The 19,840-nt window shown below is 43.7% G+C and overlaps 1 protein-coding gene across 3 annotated transcripts in view; it reads left to right on the top strand.

The window, feature by feature from the left end:
* The window catches only part of SCMH1 (Scm polycomb group protein homolog 1), a 1,232,539-nt gene that overhangs the window by 23,132 nt on the left and 1,189,567 nt on the right, over positions 1–19,840 (top strand). For all 3 annotated transcript variants that reach the window (XR_011279630.1, XM_069623049.1, XM_069623050.1), the window contains exon 2: positions 7,723–7,808. Coding sequence is in view for 2 of the 3 variants with exons in the window: in XM_069623049.1 (XP_069479150.1) it covers positions 7,784–7,808 (25 nt within the window). In the remaining variant the exon portion in view is untranslated. The remainder of the gene's footprint in view (positions 1–7,722; positions 7,809–19,840) is intronic.

Raw genomic sequence — 19,840 nt, forward strand, 5'->3', positions numbered from 1 at the left:
TTGAACTCGCGAGTCAACCCCAGGGCTTACTGTGTCTCAATCTGGTAGCCTAGCCTGAATGCCCTAGTGTAGTGTAAAACTGTTCTTGTCAAAACTGATTTCTTTGCCTATTCACGCCTTCATTTTCTCAAACGCACCTCACTAGATCTTGTATAACTCACTCAATTTAACAGCTAGAGACCTCATTTCACTTTCATATTGTACCTATGATCCATAGCTACCCCCAACCCAAGAACCGCATACCGATTTACAATACCTTACCCGTTTTTATTAAAAACAGTCTGATTTGTCATGTGCCAATCCATGTCCCATTAAATGTGGAGTCCCACAGTGCTCGTGCATTGCCCCTACCCTCTTCAACCTATTCACAAGGCCTCTGTTCAACATTCTGGATGCACTGGGCATCTCCTACACAAACTATGCTGATGACACCCAGGTGCTCATCCCCCTTTCGGGTGATTACAAGGCCGACATGAACACCCTCCATGCAATTTACTCAACGATCCAATCCTGGATGGCAGAAAACTGGCTTTGCCTCAACAGCTAGAACACAGAACTTCTGTTAATTGGATCCCCGGACACCTTGAGTAAACTGAACAAGCATTACAGCTCCTTCACCATTGATCATATCCCGTCATTGTGTCCATCAATACATTGGGTGTCTACCTGGACTCTAACCTGACCATGAATAGGCAGGTCAATGCCATTGCCTCCTCCTCGGCCTACCGCTCCAATTGCTTAATGCAGCCAGACCTTTCCTATCCCAACAAAATTGACTCACTGTTGCTAGGGCAATAATTGGGTCAAGACTGGACTACTGTAATGCTCTCTTTGTAGGGACGTCCTGCAAGAATATTGCTAAACTACAACTAGTACAAAATAACGCTCTTAGGGCTGCCACAGGCATTTAAAAAAGGGACCACATCTGAGGTGAGGAGGAAAGTCCATTGGCTTCCCGTTAAAGAAAGAATTTTTCTTAAAACCCAAACCCTGACACATAAATGTGTCCATGACGTAGCACCCCCACCCCTCCCTCCTACCTGGCCCAAAGGATTACTAGACCAACCCCATTCAGGCCAACTAGAATGGCATACTCTAACAGGATATCCGTGCCCAAGACCTGCAGAGCTCGTGCTGGAGGTACCAGTTTTCCGACCATGGCTGCCACATACTGGAACACTCTCCCTCCCCATTTCAGGATAATCAACTCTCACATAGCCGTCCGCAAAGCAATTAAGACCAGGCTATTTGTATGACACTGCACTTGCACAGTCCCCCTTGCATCCCTTGTTTTTCTGCTCCGTGTCCTGCTGTTGCCCTATGGAATATAATAACCCCATGAATGTGTTTGAATTGCATTCAAACACCTATAACTGATATTGATATTTAGCCTCGCTACTGCTTCTGTATGTAATCTACAATCCAATGCCAAATTCCTAACCACCTTTGTTTGTACTTATCTTACAACTCACATGATATATGCATCTGTACCAAGTAATATGTATGAAGTAACATTTTGTTGGGCCGCATTCGCTGTAACCCTGAATCAAGCCTACTTACTTTCTCCTGTAATAGCGCCTCGGTGCCTGTGGGCTGTAGAGCGCTCTACAAATCCAAAAAATAAATATGATTTGTAAGTGGTACATGTAATCGGTTGTAAACACACATAGACATGTGCCGACTATATAGAGCCGAGATATCTTTGGGTAATTTGTTGCGCTCTATAAAACCCCAATAACATAACATCAATGTTCCCTTAATTTACGAAACCTCCAAAAATAAGTGTACTCCAAATGTATGCATGAGTACCATACCCTACAGGCCTCAACTTTAAACTTGTAAGAAATTGTGTTAATTGGCATTGCATTTTACATACAAGTGATATGATAGTGCCAGGATGGGTGGTTTCATTTTCCTTAACTGCAACAAGTAGCATATTGCGGCAACGTCCTGAACATACCATATGACCCTGGCTCTTATGAGGAGGGAGGCAATCACTACTGGTAAGTAGGAGTCGTGGTAGTGCTGCCTTGTGCGGCTTTCCTTCAGAAAGATGCCACTTTATGTCCATAGGAAAGGATCATATGCCCCCCCCCAAAGATTATGCAAAGAAATAAAACTTGTTTAACGCCATTTGTCTGTGCCCTTACTTTTCTAGACTGTCCCCGCAATAAATAGTAAAATGCCAGGGAAAAGAAGCTATGCCAATAATGTTTCAATTAGTGCTGGTAAAGAGGCATTCTAATAAACTTATTTATCAATTGCAATGAGTAAATACTTTCAGCCGTTAACATTGATGTAAAAGGTGTAGCGCTAAAAATTGACTGGCCCCTTAACGGAAATCCAATGCAGCATAACAGCTTTTAGCATATATTAGGTTTTCATATTTGGGACCCCAAAGTAAACTTATTTTTGTCTGTAACGGGCCTTATCCATTATAGTTAAAGCAAAATAAAGTAAACATAGACTGAATAAACTGTTCTCTTGGTGCTCTGTGTTTCTTACAGAATCTGACATTTAGAGCTCGTTTTACCAAAATGGTGCTACTTTAAGGGGTAATTTTAAATGCTTGCGCAGTACCGTGATAACTGCAGTATACCTTCATATTGCTAGCAGGTTATCATAAAACCAACATTGTGATATCCCTAACTGGACAGTGAAATGTGAAAGCGCCACCAGACCATCTAACACGTTTTGAGAAAGTACTCCAGATCTACATTGGCTCTAGGGGATGGACCTCTATCGAGGAGTGGCGGGTTCCTGCATAAAGCTTCTAGTTTAGAAATGTAGGGATAAATGTGAAGTGTAGCTGTTACGCCTGATGATGAATGGGAGGTTATCTGGATCTATGCATATAAATCCTTGTTTGTGTAGTTCTAGGAGCAAGAGTTAGTATAGGACTTATTGCTTCCCAACACGGCTTTATGCTGTGAACTGTACATAATTGGGCCAATTTTGGAGGCAATATTGGTCAAACAGTGTAATGTTACATTCAGTAGTCATGCCTAAAGTTTAATTGGGGGTGGTGTTTCTCTTGAACCCAGGATCCCCTGTCTTGTAATTTACCAGCGCCCACGTTTAGGGCTGGATCGAAGCTAGGGGCCCTTAACACGGTCGCTCGTGCTATTACTGGCATGGACGGCCCACCCTCAAGGTTAATGTCACTATTAGCACCCATGTTGATAAGATGTATGTGCTACAGGCTTTAGAAAAAGGCGGAAATGAAGAAACCAAGTCTCTATGCAATGCTGTATTGTATAACAATTTATAAACCGCAACAGCATGGCCCTAAGGCATCTGGACGCTGCTACCCACATGACCACTATTCAGAAAAGAGCTGTTGCTAATACAGAGCCTAAACAAAGACACATTTCTTTAAGGCTTTACAAAAAGAGAGATATCATACAGCTCATGGAGTTCATAGGGCAGAGCGTTCCATAGCTTTGGAGCCAGAACAGAGAAGGAGCGCCCGCTCTCGTGAGCCGTACGGAATCTAGCAACAGTAAATGGGATTGCAGATCCTGAGCGAAAAGCTCTTGAAGGAAAATATCTATCCATTTCTGTTCAAGAAAAAGAGGGCCCACATGCCGAACAGCTCGATGGACGATACATAGAATCTTCAACTGAATCTGCTGCTTAACAGGAAGTGCAACTGATGGAGCAAAGGCAGAGTATGAGAAAATCTAGGAGCGTTGAGTGCAAGACAGGCTGCAGAATTCTGTAGTATCGCAAAATGGTGCAGTAAGAACTCTGGCTGTCCATAGATCCCATTGCAGTAATCGAGTGATCCATAATGGAATCTGTGACCACTCGAGAACAGAGACGTGAAGGGATAAAAGGCAGCACTTTTTTCTTAACTTTTAAAACCAGAACTACAAATTGAGGCAATCTGTGCCTCTCTTGATCCTGACAACTGAAATTTGATGCTAAAACACTTAGCTGATATACAGGCCTTTGGACGATGGCCCAATGAATCGTGCCAAAAGTCTGGATTCCATACCTTACTCTCAGCCTGGGTGCCGACTATCAAGATCTCTGTTTGTTGGTACTGCCTTTGACAGCAGCGGGGTCCCCAAGGTGGGTTTCATGTTTATCACATATTTTAAAAGCCCACAGCACCTGTATCTTATAATCAAAGGTGCTAATGGTGAGGGAAGGCAGGGGGTGGAATGATCACATCTGTGGAGGGTCAGAAGGAAGAGACAGACTAGAAGTTGCCATTCCTAATCAGCTCTTATTCAAAATAATAAGAAAAGGCCTATTGTTCCCTAAACTATGGGTTTCACTACCTAACACAAGGTGCTCGTCGTCGGTTGTGAAGACCAAAGCAAAAAGTCTGTCCTACGTCCAAAACTAATCCGTGCTGACCCTACCACTTCAATTAAATAACTAAAATCCAGGAAAATGACTCCTTTCTCCTGGGGTGATTTCTCAGCCAGTCTCTTTCAATAGAGAATCTTCAGATAGTTCTTGGCTATTTCTCGTATCACTTTGTTCAATTCACTTAAGGCACTTTCCATGCCCATTTTTTGCCTTTCTCTTGGCTTTTCAGTTTCCGTTCTATGGATGCTCTGATACCTTGAGGGTCTTTCACTTTATCCTTCTTAAGTGAAACTAAAAATCTTCATTGCTCTGGCTCCAAACTTATGATTAGAGGATCATAAAAATTCTTCGCCTCAATACCAATCTTAATCCTGTGATTACTTGGTGTTTACCGGGATGAGTATGATCAATCGAGTTAAGATTCTCTTCTTAGGATTTTGTCTCTCACTGGGACGAGTATGCTGAACCCAATAATGATTCACATTCTCTTGAATTTTCACTCTCTCACTGCGACAAGTATGAGGACCCCAGTAATGATTCAGTCTCATGACTTTTCACGCTCAGTGGGACGAGTATGATGTGAGGGTGAATCGTTATATTTGTTCCTTGCACTCTGTAAAACCTATTCCACCATTCATCAAATGTGTCTCTTAATGAGGCACATTCGTCCTAGTCGTTTTTGTTGAATGTACAAATATTACTTGTTGATTGTTTGTGCCTATCTCCCTGGGTCTCCCGCTATCCCCGTTACCTGTGTTGCAATGGGGCCGCTTAACTGGGTTGGCTTCTTCCTCCTTTCCTGAGTCTACTTGCAGGACAGCTCTGGTTACTTGAGCTCCTCCTAGCTCTTCTACGCTCTGACATACCTTCTTCTCAGCGGTATCGGCAGGGCTTGGGATTTCTTCCCTTTCCCCAAACTTGCCACTGCTCTCTATTGCGCCGTCCCCTTTGGGACTAGCATCGGCTGGATAGGTTTTCACTCGGTCATCTCTCGAGCTAGTGAACCTAGCTACTGACTCTACACTGCTCCTTCCAGGGTTCTGAAGCAGTCCTTCCCCGTGTTTACCAGCATCCTCTTGCCAGATAGTTTGAAACAGGTTTCTCCTCTTCAGGCATCTCTCTCTCTCTCTCCTCCCACTTTTATGATGCTGTTCTGGGGCTTCCCCAGCATTCTTTCGAATTCCTTTCTCAGTGTTGGAGTCATACTCGTTATGACTTCGAGTTTCTTCATCCCAGTACTAGGCAGGTGCTTGTCTTCAGCGAAAACGTCACAATAGCAGATGTAGGAAGAGTCTTCTTCTTTTCTTTCAACAAGCTTGATATTGGTGGGTATCTGAGTGAGGTGAGAAGGGAGTTCCTCATTGGTACGGAGTCCTTGTCCCGGGGGAGGGAGGGGATTTCTCTCCCAGTGAGGTCTTGCTGGCCACTACCCCTAGGGGAGAGTATTGCATAGCGTGCTCCCCTCCCTAGCCTCACAAGGAAAGGCTCCCCCTAGGGATAAGTGAATGAATCCCTCAATTTTTCACACATCCCTGTTATTCGCAGCAAGATAACCTTGACATGTAATGTCAATGACGCAGCTAATCTCTATTAACGGGCGAATGAATTTAGTATAAGGTGGCGATCCGTGCTAGACTATTTTGCAAAAGAGCACTTACATGACCAGTACAACTGAGGGTGCTCAAAACCTCTTGGAATGGGCACCTAAAGCGTATCTCTATACTTGCAGTTAATCTGAAGGAGGGTGGAAATTGGCAGTTACCAGGGGGCAAAGACTTGACTATGTACAGCCAGATCATCTGCAAACTAAATGGCAATGTCAAGAGTTGTTAGACCAATTTGTATCAATATTTGTTCAAGAATATGATTGAAGTGGGGGAATATATAAGATGGTGGGTCTCTTTTAATTCCCAAGTCACTTTGTGATTTCTACTCTCTTAATAAACTAATACATTTTTTAAAAAAGATGTAAAATCTTGTAGTTGAAAGTGAAATGAAGTACAATTGCTGTCAAAGTCATGTACACACGATACTAAAACGAGAGGAACAGAATCCAAAGCATTTACAAACCTGGAAGTCTACTTTCTGTATTTGGGTGGAAACCTGCATGTTCATTTGCCCAGTTACCTTTTGTCTTCAAATCATGTTTCCAGTTCAAATGTCATGGATTTTAGTAGTGCCTGTACTGTACCTTAATTGCAGCTTTTCAGTTTGCTTATTATACAGACAATGGCCTCTGTTGGGGGGGGAATACGTTTTCTCTTGTTGTACTAGTATTTGAAAGACCTTTTCAATATGTATAACCATCAACACACCTGGGAACGGATTGACAATTATTTCTGACTTGCACTCTTCAATTCCTCAAAGCACAACCTTCCAGTTTGCATAATGGTCCCAGAGCATATGGCTATTACTGTGCCCAGTATGCACAATAGCCCAAACAAAGCAGGAACACAATTTGTATAGTTTGCTTGATAGAAAGACAGCAATGCACATGTGCACTTATCCCCTCCTTCTTTCTCCGCTCAATCAGCTGTGGAAGCAGTCTTAAGTTTTACATAACTGCAGGAAAAGTAAAGAACAAATCTATTTTGTGCAAATAACTGCTGCCTGGCCCTGGATTTTGAGTGAATTAATCTTATGACTTTGCTCTGCTCATACTAGTGGTGTGATGGACTGCTTGCTGCCTAACCTCCGCTACTGTTAATACTATTCTGCTCCCAGTTAGAGCCATCTGTCCCAATGCCTATCCTGGTAGCCTGCCCGTCACTAGTAAGTAGGCATTCCTTCTCATGCAAGTTATTGGCAGAAGAAGCACAACTAAGATTGTAAGTGCTACTGCTGGGAAGCGGACCACAGAAGGGCTGACATAGTTGGTTAGTGAGGAAATGAGAATCTCAAGCTACGAGTGGCGGGGGACCTTTCACTCATCTGCCCCTATGATACTCGGGTATATATCGGTTGGTTATTGGCTTAAGGCAGTATCTGCATTACACAACGGTTCTATACCACCATCTGTCCTTTTTAAAATTAAAAGCCTATCACAGTGCATGTTTCTAAGGCAGAATATTGAGGATGGAAAGGAAGAGTGTACCTCGTTGCTGGGTCGCACATTCTTTCCACAAACCTACTTGCCATATTTTTTTTTTTTTTTTTTCCGGACCTTCTTGAGCTCCTTCCACCAACCAACTATGGGCCCATGGGTTGAGACATTTTCTAAAGCCTGAGCCAGTGTGGCTAAAGGGAATAAAAGTCTGTTTTATCAATTTTGAATTCTTTGGTTGTGTCATATTCCAGACACAAGGTGATTGATTCCTCTAAGTATTTATTTGGGTCCAATGCACCGTCACCAGACTCCACTGATAGACCTCAGACTAACTTACTTTTTGTTTCCTACAGTGGTCTGAAGGTTGACGAAGGGAAGTGAGTTCTTGACCAAGAAATTGCATCGTTGGAGACGATGCGGAAACCAGACTCTCAGAAAGGTAAGGACTGATGAACTATAGTTATACTATGCTTGTTCTGTTTGACACATCTTGTTATGTCATGAGTGTGGGAATGACAAAAGTGTATTTTGGTTTGAGTCCTTCCATAGCAGTTGTTAGTGAATAAAGCTATCTCAAAGTCCTGGTATTGGGTGAACTGATCTTTGTTCTGTATAATTGTTTTCCTTTTACAGTGGAATCACAATCTATTTTCTTAAAGAGTATTATGTTTCTACCGTTCCCTTGGCTATTGTTTTAGTGTGCCTTTGCCATGCTATATGCATTTGATTTCATTGGGCTGCCTGCGGGATAGGAGTTGTAAAGCTAATGACCATTTATCTCTTGAATGGAAAAGAAATAAACACACTTATATAAACGTCTGTTTGTAGCAGATAAGGACGTCCTGTCTGTGCATTTTCCTGCCTATTGCAAATCGTAAACTTTATTCATGGGGTTGGATAGATGTGAAATGTCTATGCAAACCGCCTTTGTCTGAATAATATTTTTTCCTCTGGATTTTTCCTCTGTGGCTCTACCTCAAGTGCACAACATCTCTACTTAACCTGCAGAAGGATCGGGTTCATCTAGGCATACATGAAAATGCTGTGTACCTGCGGGCGATCCACAAGCATGTGGAAAAAGCATGTTTGGCTATTCTGAACACCGGGCATGGCTGGCTCTTTAGCTAAGCACACTTGGACCTTAACCTAAAGCAGCAAATTGCATCAGTGGTAGACTACTAGAATGAATCAAACAAATGTGAAATGCACAGTTATCGCTCAGAATCCAAGTGTTTGTTGTTGGGATATTACTTTTATTACTGTATTATTTATTACTTTATTCAAGGTTTAGATTCATAATATTATAAGTTTCCATACAATCAGTACTTGGTGCTCTGCTTCATTACCTATCTATGCCATTGTGAGGTAATGCATTCCTTTCAGAGTGTTGTGCTTTGAGAGTATTCTGTATTGAGTCAGTTGGTGCAGGTTGCTGGAGGCAGTGCCTGCTGTCACAGATAGATACTTAATAAAGTATCAAAGTGTTTATCCTTGGGCTGGACATCAATTCTTAACATTGGCGACGAGGATTCTGAACCTTCGGTGCGACGGCCCTGGCGTACGCGTTCATGTTGCTGTGAAGAACCCTGAGTTCCCTGCGGCCGTGACAGCAGGAAGAAGAAGTGAGAGCCGCGGGAGGACGTCAAAGGGAGACCACGACGCAACGTAGTCTGAGGCAAGTCAGGGGTGCGGTGTGGAGCCTGTATAGAAAGGGGTGCCTCCTTCAGTGGAGCGTGCGCGGGCACCGAATAGCCCCCCCTCCAACGCATTGGGAAAGCGAACTGTGGAGCGCGAGCGGAGCGCGAGCTCGCGAGTGGAGCGCGATCACCAGCTCAGCCTGCGCGCACAGTGAGAGAGCGGCTGGGCAGGCGCTGCGGCCCGTGAGCCCGAACAGTGCCGTGTGCAAGCTCCGCCCCCGCAGCGCGAGCGCCAGCTCAGCCTGCGCGCACAGTGAGAGAGCGGCTGAGCAAACGTTGCAGTTCGTGAGCCCGAACAGTGCCGTGTGCAAGCTCCGCCCCCGCACCATTAGCCCCGCCCCTTTGGGCTTTGCATTGATATCAATTCAGGAGCAACTATCTGATATATTGTAATGTGATGTCAATCTCTGCTACAACTAGCTTTCAAGGTACTGGTGGCCTCCTGTCTCAACTGTAGAACGTTCTATAGACTTCACAGCTGGAGATGCACCAAACTTGGTCTGTATAATTACAATAAGGAACTGCCTCAGTAATTTGGACAACTAAGTGAATATATATTAAGGGTGACTCAAAAGTTTAGTGCTAGGGTCACAACTACAGTGTTACTGTTCATCATGGCTGCGTCCATTCCACCACCTCTCTCTTTTCTGAATGAACCAGGCCGGCCTGCAGTCAAGTGGGATAAATGGAAAGATGCCTTTGAGAACTATTTGGTGGCTATGAGGGGAGACAGATTCTCATCCGCACGCAAGAAGGCCCTTCTGATACATAATTTAGGAGTAGAAGGGCGAAGAATATTTGATGGCCTTACTGGAAACCAAGTGTCAGGATCTGGCGACATGGATGAGTATGAGTTAGCTCTTGGTCGCCTGCAAGATCATTTCGAACCAAAGAAAAATGTCAGTTTTGAGAGGCACAAATTTTTCCAGAGGATACAAGAAAAATCAGAACCCGTGGAATCCTACATTGCATGTTTGAGGTCCCTGAGTTACTCCTGCAAATTTGGACAACTAAGTGACTCATTAATCAGAGACCAGCTGATAAGGTGCACCAACAATGTCAGAGTTCAAGAAAAACTCCTTGCCAAGGACATGAGTCTGGATGAGGCGGTGGACCTGGCCAGGGGCATTGAGAAAACTTCACAGTATGTCAAAGAGCTCAGGCTGGACAAATCGACTACACCATCAGTGGCTGTGTGCGCGCTCTGGATCAAAGAAAGAAACCTACTCCTTTCAGTGGGAAAAAAGGGAACTGGAATATGAGAAGTTCTTGTCCTCGTTGTGGGAGTTCCAGACACGGCGCAAACTTTCCATCGTGTCCCGCTAAGTTTGGTGAATGCTTCAAATGCAGGGGCAAGGGACATTTTGCAAATGTCTGCAAAGTTGCTGCTGTCAGTTATGTGGAACACAGAGCAGAAGATAATAAAGAAGAAAATGTTAGGAGGGGATATGACATACAGGAAGTGGCGGATGTGAGAGAATCAATCAACAAGCATGTTTTTGAGATATCAGCCTTATCTGGGGACACGAAGGGCCCGGTGGACACATTTCTTGTTGATGGGTGCGAGCTTGCCATGAAGGTAGACACATGCTCGCCTTGGACTATCATATCCCGAGATACCCTAGTCAGTGTTTTATGAAGAAGTGAAGACATAATTCGACCCACCAGTGTCAGAGCCTGCAGTTATGTGGAATCGGCTATAGACATTCTGGGGTAATTTCCAGCAAAGATACAGTATAAAGAAAGAAATTGTCAAGCTATTGTACTAGTAGCGAAGAAAGGTACCTCGTTGTTGGGTTGGGAGGAGCAGAGGAGCTTAGGAGTGCGAGTTCAGGCCAGTGCTCCCAATCCTGTGACCATAGCAGAAGTAGAAGATATCTGGACCAAGAATTTCCCAGAAGTGTTTTCGGAAAAGTTAGGCAAACTGAAGAAATTTGAACACCAGATAAAGCTCAAAAGCAATGCACAGCCTGTGGTACACAAGATGCGGCACGTGCCATTGAAAATGAGAGATCAACTCAAGGAAGAACTTAAAAATTTGGTCTACAAAGGTGTCATTGAGCCTGTTACGGCCACTGAATGGTTGTCGCCCATTGTCTTAGTGGCTAAAGCTAATGGGAAACTAAGATTGTGTGTTGACCTTCGCAGTTTGAACCAGAACATCATTGTTGAGAGACATCCACTGCCAAACATTTCTGAGACTCTGTCAACGTTGGGTGAGCCGAAGTGGTTTTCCGTCATTGACCTTTCGTCAGCATACCATCAAGTTCCATTATCCAAGGAATGCCAACACCTCACCTCTTTCATCACACCCGAGGGTGTGTTTAAGTATAAACGCATGCCTTTTGGATTGGCCTCCGCGGCCTCTGTTTTTCAGAGGGTGATGGAAGAAGTACTCAGGGGTTTGAGAAAGGTCACAGTCTTTCAAGATGACATTCTTATTTTTGCAGAGAATGAACTTGAACATGATGAAACGTTGAGAGCAGTGTTGGTTAGACTCAGAGAAGCTGGTTTCACTGTGCAGAGAGAAAAATGTAAGATTGCCGTGAAGGAGGTGGATTATTTGGGCCACAGGATCTCGTGTGAGGGAATTTCACCCAAGAAATCCCTTGTGGACAGTATTAGATGTGCTCCTCAACCACAAGACAAGGAGCAGTTACGCTCTTTCATGGGGTTGGCGGAGTACTACCACAAGTTTGTTAACGGGTTTGCCATCATGTCCTCGCCTCTGAGGGAATTGTTAAAGAAAAATGCAAAGTACATATGGACTGATGAGTGTCAGAGTGCTTTCCTGAAGATCAAAGATTGTATTGTGAGTGCTCCCTCGTTGGGAGGGTTTGTTGCCAATAGGAAAACTGTGTTAGCAGTGGATGCGAGTACTTTGGGTTTGGGTGCTGCTCTTTCTCAGTTTGATGCTGGCAAAGTGGAACACATCATTGCTTTTGCCTCTTGACCTTTGAGGGGTGCTGAAGAAAATTATTCTGTTGTAGAAAGGGAAGCCCTAGCAGTATCGTGGGCTGTTGAACATTTCAAGTTTTATCTCTGGGGTCAATCCTTCACCGTGAGAACGGATCATAAGCCATTGGTTCAATTGTTGGGAAGTGTCGAGTGGGCCAAAGGTTCCCCTAGAATATCCAGATGGATGGTGGATTTACTAGCTTATGATTTTAGGGTTATATATATATACCTGGGAAAGACAACGTAGTGGCAGACTGTTTGTCAAGGTTGCCTGTGCAAGACAACGACTCTAAGGAAGTGAGTGTTGAACATGGTCTGAGCATTTATGAAGTAGAATATGAAGCCATAGGGAAAGATGAGTGGAAGGATGCTGATGATATGGATGAAATAATAAAACAAGTTAAAAGGTGGACCAAAACAGGTTGGCCCAGGAAAGATCTCGTTGAGAAGAAATATGAGGGTTACTATGGAATAAAAGAAGAATTAAATTTATCAGAGGATGGTTTTCAGCTCCGGAAGGGAGTCGGGGTAATTCCTCCTTGTAATGTTAGGTCCAAGTTAGTCAACATTGCGCATCAAGGTCATTTAGGCATGGGGGCACGAAGAGACATATCAGGCAATGTTTCTGGTGGCCAGGAATCGATAGTGAGGTCGAGAAATGCGTGAGAGGTTGCAGAGAATGTGAGAAGAGTGATAAGAGTAAGGTTATTAGGGAGGCTCCCATAAGACCCGTGAGTGTTCCAAGTGAGCCATGGAAAAAAGTTGCAGTAGATTTGATGGGGCCCTTGCAAGATTTGGGAAATGATTTTAAATACTTGATTGTCCTTGTGGATTACCATTCAAAATGGGTGGAGTGGAAGGCGATAAGAGAGGCTACCACTTCTCAAATGATTACATTTTTTGAAGAGGTATTTTATAGAGAGGGATTTCCTACAGAACTGGTATCAGACAATGGCGTTCAGTTCTGCTCTGACAGAATGGTGGAGTTCTTTAAAAAGTTTGGTATCAAACATTACAGAACGGCTCTCTATCAGCCTAGGGCAAATGGTTTGGTAGAGAGAGCAAACCGATTTATAAAAGGAGGGCTACAGTTAGCCATGGTTTCAGGTCTAAATTGGCAAAATGTGTTAAGGGAGATGGTGTGGAATTACTGTACAACCCCACATTCGGGCACCAGAGTTTCCCCATTTATGTCCCTCAAAGGCAGGCAACCAGGGACCAAATTGTGTCCGGGATGGTGGGATTTGGCAAAGAGTACTTATGTGGACAGGACCAGAGTTATGTCACTTATAAGAGAGGCTCAGGATGAGTACATGGAGAGGGTGAATGCTGAAAGGAAGTCCAAAGCTATAGTTTGGAGAAAAGGAGATATGGTTTATATTAAAAACCTGAGAATGTCTCCGAAGTGCATTGAGAGCAAATTCATTGGGCCTAAAAGAATTTCTGTAGTGAGAGGAAATGTAGCCATCATGGAGGGAGGTGAATGCTGGTCCATGTCAAGGTTAGTGAAATGTAGCAATAATGGGCCAGTTGAGGATTGTGAAGGTACTGAGGGTGACAATGATGATAATATGTTATCGAGTTCAATTGCAAACAAGAGTGTGAACAATAATGTATCAAAAGATATCAATGTAAATGTGAATTTGGAGAGAGTGAGGAGTAAACCCATCTGGTTAAGAGATTATTATCTTAAATTAGTTCAACATTGTAAGGGAGGAGATGTGTTGGGATATTACTTTTATTACTGTATTATTTATTACTTTATTCAAGGTTTAGATTCATAATATTATAAGTTTCCATACAATCAGTACTTGGTGCTCTGCTTCATTACCTATCTATGCCATTGTGAGGTAATGCATTCCTTTCAGAGTGTTGTGCTTTGAGAGTATTCTGTATTGAGTCAGTTGGTGCAGGTTGCTGGAGGCAGTGCCTGCTGTCACAGATAGATACTTAATAAAGTATCAAAGTGTTTATCCTTGGGCTGGACATCAATTCTTAACATTTGTCATGTTTCTTTTGACTGTGACCTCAACATCAAAGGCCACTACTTAGGTTGTTGATTTCTAAGCTGATATTCTCACCTTTAATGGGATCGGGGCCGGATGCTGGTGTTTCCTTGAAGCCTTTTAATTTGGTCATTCAGGCGATGCCCGAACATGTAAGGTTGAGCCCTGCCAGACACCACTGTGCTTACCATGAGATAACCAGGGAAGCAACAGGGCACTAGGGCGATCGTACCAAATATAGAGGGTAAAAGCCGTTGCCACAAAGACGCTCTGAGATGTAGGAAGGCTGGTACAAGTGATGTGTCTCCAGGAGTCGAAGGGATCTTTCTAAGAATATTTTCAAATTAAGGAATATCAAACTAAAAAGCTGGAAGGAGCAGGGGTGGAGGACACTGGGAAAATTAAGAATTCTATCTGTTACCATACATATGCGGATGATATGCAGATATATGTTTGTCTAATGCAGCCTCTGGTGGCAGTGGAGCGTATGTTAAAATGGGCTGAAAAAATTAAACCGTGGACGCTGGGCAATAAACTCCAATTAAATCCTTCCAAGACGGAGATTATTGTCCTTGGTCAAAAAAAGAAATTGACCGTGTTGGAGTTGGTACCCTGTCCGACCTGGTTTGGAATGGCTACTAAATATACACAGACAGTAAGACATCTGGGCTGTATCTGGCAGTCCAGTATGATTTGCAACGTACAGGTCAACTAAATCATCAAGGTCTGTTACTTCTAGACAAAATTCCTTAAACCTTTACTCCCGCTCATCTCTGAGAAAGATTGTCCATTAGTGGTCGGAGCTCTTATGAACATCAAATTGGACTATTGTAACGCCCTTTGGGCTGGTATACCCAAATACCAACTTCAGTGGCTTCAGGTCACACAGAATTCAGCGGTGCAACTGATTTTTTTTTTTTTTCTTTAACTACCACAAAAAGCAGTTATATCAGAGTTTCCGGAATAGTCTTCACTTGCTCCCAGTGCAGCAGTGAATACAGTTTAAGATTCTAAGCCTCTTTTTAAATGTATCCATGGCCTTGATCCAACTTATTTGACATCCTCGATTGTAAGTCGCCAGCCCACTTGCACACTGTGATCAATGGGAAAGGGCCTGTTAGTAACCGCCCCTTCCAGAACCAACACCTGGGGTAACGGACGTTTCTGCTATGTAGGCCTCTTACCTGGAACTCCCTTAATCTACAGTTACAGCAAACTAATTCTTTAATAACTTTTCGGACGGAAGCAACTGAAAACGTATCTGTTCAAGTAGTTCTCTGAGTAAACTGGTATAGGCAATCTGCTGTTATTTGATTATAACTTCATCTGCGCCCAGATGCAGTTCGCTGCCAGGCTACCTTTTGGGATATGTGCTGTATAAATATAAAGATCAAATCAAGGACTCAGAGAGTAGAATAGCATAGATGGACAAGCTAGGAGAGTAGGGTATGAAAACGGAGCGTTTTACCTCAGCAGAGGGTTTGCAACGCGATGAGCAGAATGGAGCAAGCTGTGTTGAAGCACCATCTCCGGAATTGTCAGGCACCATGACGGGAGAATACTAGAATGTTTGCAAGGAACTAGTGTCCCCTTGGTGGAGCACTTCTAACAACCACTGTGGGGGAGCGGGTGGGGGGATGATGTTGGGCACCCATCAAGATGGCCGCCTGAACGCAGAGCTCCAGCCTTGCACAAATCTGGATCTTAAAAATACCCGTTTGTGCCTAACTAATCGTAAAACAAACTGCAGCCTGACACCCACCAGGGCTTTGTGCATCAGAGAACGTGGTCTCGTGGGAATCCGTTTTGCTGTGCCCGAACTGCAGGCATCTGAAGTTCTGACTTAACCAACACCAGTGCTGCGCAGCATGAGACAAGGTGTTGGAGTGCTGCTGCTTGGGCGACCATCTCCCCACCCAGACCATGTAGCACGCACGCCGACTTGCTGAGTAATACTCCGGCGGACATTGGAGGTGTCCTGGTGACTGACCATGATGAGCAGCCCCAACGGACCTATTGAGTGGCTGGACCGGCTTTGGAGTGAGCCTGGGCTCCCCTTACTGTGAGGCACGGGGTCGATCTGCGGAGGCACATTTCAGATGACATCGGTGGTCGAGAAGCGGACCACAGCGGTACTGCCTGGAGGTGGGATCACTAACTGCATGACCGCTGCAACCCTGCCATCCAGCTGTCCATGGCATCCGGTGACCAGAATTGCCCAGCTGTTTGCTGTAAGGCGTGCCCGCCGTGTGGTGACCAGACCCAGTTGGCTGTCCAAAATTCCAAACCTAAGCATGGAATGTGAGTATCTCCCCATCACAGATCAACACATAGTCTCCCCATCTTGACCCTTTTGTTTGTATTACACTCTCTAAGCAATCATATTCATACCCTTGTAACCTGTTACTGTGCACCCTGTCCTTGATTTGTAAGGGCTAGCACCATCTCATTTAATTTCTGTCTGGTGTAAATCCTCAGCCCTTAGTTATATTTTTGAGTAATCAAACTAATTTCCATTTAAAATTGAGCACTGGGGTGATACGGTTGACCGTGCTATTCAACCTTGGAGCTCACTGTGTTCCTCTTTAACAATATAGTCTAGATAACTTAAATACCATTTGCCTTTCTTTCAAAACCGAAGTTTTCATTTTAACTGCTCTATTTTTCCTAAAACTGAACCCCATTCCACTCCGAAAATCTCATTCAAATCTTCAGCTACCACCTATCTTTCACTTTGATATTGTCCCTGTGATATACATCTGTCCCCCAGACTAAAAACCGCATTGCGATTTTAAGTATTTCACCCATTTTAAAAAGGAAACGTTTGGTTCATTTTAAATGGGAATTGAAAGGAAATGCAATTTTCCCACATATCATTCGGGTGCAGTGTTTAAACTTTCCACTCGTTTTCAAATTGTATGCTCTTGGTGATCCATTATTTGTGATTGCTAGTGTTTATATATTACTGCCTTTGTGAGAAATCATATTTACCTCAAAGTTTTAACCACACGTTAATTATTTATTTGCCATTTCCGAGTGTCATTTCATGTTATTGCAAAGGGATTTAAACTCTGTTTTTCCTCTTATTTTGTGAGGGAAGGGCGGATTTTGATTGTTTGCTGCCTCTTAGTCCTGACTACCTGCTGCTTCTTTCTATCCACTCTGAATTTGATTAATTGTGGGTTGAGGGACCATTGCAGGTTAAAATCCTAACTTGGGTGCTATCTTTCTTAATTCAAAAAGTGCTCCTATTCACTTGTGCTTTGTATATGTTCTACCAAAAGGTTACAGGTACATTGCTTCCATTACATTGTAATTATCACCCCTCTGATGATTGCTGCCCCATATTAAAAATTGTATGATTTCTTTTTAATTTAAAAAATATTGCAATTTCACCAACCGGCCTGGTTCATGGTCCATTGTGGCCCGGGATATTTTGAAAAAGGGGGTGTGAGACTAGTTGTGTACCATCTCAAATTGAATCTTCATAAAATAAAGAGAAAGGCATCTCAGTTGTGCGCTTCATACTAGGCTGAGACCAAGCTGTGTGCTGCCTGATTGAAATACTTAACAAAAGTTGGGGTCTCGTAGCCAGGAATTCAGTTTGGTTGCCACCTGTAGCAGTCTAACACAGCAGACTAACCTGCAAGGTAGTGATACTTTGTGTAGTTGGAATACTGTGTTACACTGTAGAAGCGCCTCCCCATAACAAATTAAGTACCAGCCCTGTGTCTAAAAGTAAAACTAAATCAACCCCAAAATAGACAGTAAACAACAGAATACAGGTTACCATTAAAGAAATAAATTAATAAAGAAAGAACATTTCCAAAATGACTGTTTCAGTAGAGATCAATATGGCTAGGGAGTACCTTCTGCACAAGTTATTTTTCCGAGGTGAATGGCCAGAACAAGATGGAAAAAGTCTGGCTAGAAGAAATAACACAACAGGTCACTGCCATGAACCTGGACACTTGGCAGGACGGTGGCCTAATAGATCAAGCTTTGAGCGAGTTTTATATGACCCCAAAAATTAAATCAAAATTGTCAGAATCGCGGCCTACTTGTATCTCCACATGGGAGTGATTCAGGAAAAGCATGAGGAAAATACAACCCTTGCGCAGAATCTGTCTGGATTTTAATTAATAGTTCAGATTGATCTAAAATTAGCAGAACACAAATTACCAAAAAGGCACAATTTGGAGTTAGAATCTGGAAATTACATCATAAAATTAAGAGAGGACTTGGCTCTCCAACAGCAGAATAATGTAGACCTAGAGGCCCAACTAGAAGCAGTAAAAATAGTGTCAGGAAAAGGTTGACTCTCTAGAGAGTCAACAGAGCTGACTCAACAATTAACGTATAACAGGAGCTGCGCAAGATCAGGTCAAAAGGTTGGAAGAGGAGAATAGCAAATACATTATTAAAGAACTCCACTCCCAAGCAGAATTCGATCAAGAGCGCCAAAAATTAAATACCATCAAGACACAAATGGATGACCTGGCTGAACAGAGGGGCACCCTAAATCAGGAGAAAGACGCCCTATGCCAGGAAGTAAGCCGTTTTAAAAACAGAGCTACAGGGAAGTGAGTTAGGCCTCCAGAAACTAAATGCACTCAAAACAGAATATGGGAATCTACTGGAGCACGCCAGACGGATAGAAGGTGCTCTGGAAGAGAATACTCAAAAAAGGCGCAAACACATGAGGTGAGTCTCCTGCAACAAAAATTGGCTCAGGGTGCCCAAACTATACAGGCATGACAAAGAGATAACAAGGCCCTCTGTGAAGAGAATGATGGGGCTCCACAAAAGTGGCAGCGCAAGAGCGGGTCATGGAGACTAGTAAAACCCTGATAGCTGAACAAAAGGCTCAAATCTTTGCCTATTAACGAGAGGTAGGGGCTGAGAAAGAAAAACTAGCAAGGTTGGAGAAGGAGTATTCGAGATCTAATACAAACTGGAGGGACCCCAAACAGGTAGAGAGGGACAGGGCAACCCCTGATCATAGTATGATGACCTGCATATTAAGGAAAATTGATAGAAGGGCGTCCCTATGCAGGTACAAAAATATAAAGGCTGATGTCTCTGACCAGGAAACTTCCTATGATGAGAGAGTCAGGGAAGCAGACCTGCAGGAGCACAAACTCCAAAGGGACCAGTTGGTTCAATATGCTCAGGAACAACAGAAAAAGAAGCCCCATAAGAGCATCCTGAAGACCACCAGCCAATCAGGGCAGTGGAGGGATACTCCGACAACCCTGGGAGCAGGGAGGAGTCATAAGACTACTCTCCTGTGTGCCGCAGGAAAGTAAAAACTAGGCCCTACCATTCTGTGAGCCCCTCTCAAGCTCACAGAATCGGGGGGCGCCTAGATGATCATGAGGGCACCTCAAGTTGCAGCGCCTCTGAGTCTGAGGGCGAGGGTGACTAAGCCAAAGACGGCAAATAAACTCAAGAGAGTTATGACAAAATACCCCATTAGGCAGATTAAGGCCATAAAGAGTGTCATAACCCCATATCACAAAAACGCTAAATATTTTGTCTGGGAACATTTGGAAATCTATGAGCAGATGGACACTTTCTACCTTAAAGACAACCATAACTGCATAGAATATGTTAAATGGATGTTCTTTCCAGAATACTACCAGCTTCTTTGCTGGACTGGAGGACCAGAACCATTCAAGATGGTCCACCTACAGGGCGGCCATCTTGAAACACTTTTCCGCCCACAGAAACCCCCAAGGGCCTCGCAAAGCGGCCTACAATCTGTAGCTCTGTAGTGCGAGAAGATCAGGCCCCACGAGAATTTGTGC

The sequence above is a fragment of the Ambystoma mexicanum genome, chromosome 11 (genome assembly GCF_040938575.1).
Source record: "Ambystoma mexicanum isolate Mex_15411 chromosome 11, UKY_AmexF1_1, whole genome shotgun sequence".
In the NCBI taxonomy this organism is placed as follows: domain Eukaryota; kingdom Metazoa; phylum Chordata; class Amphibia; order Caudata; family Ambystomatidae; genus Ambystoma; species Ambystoma mexicanum.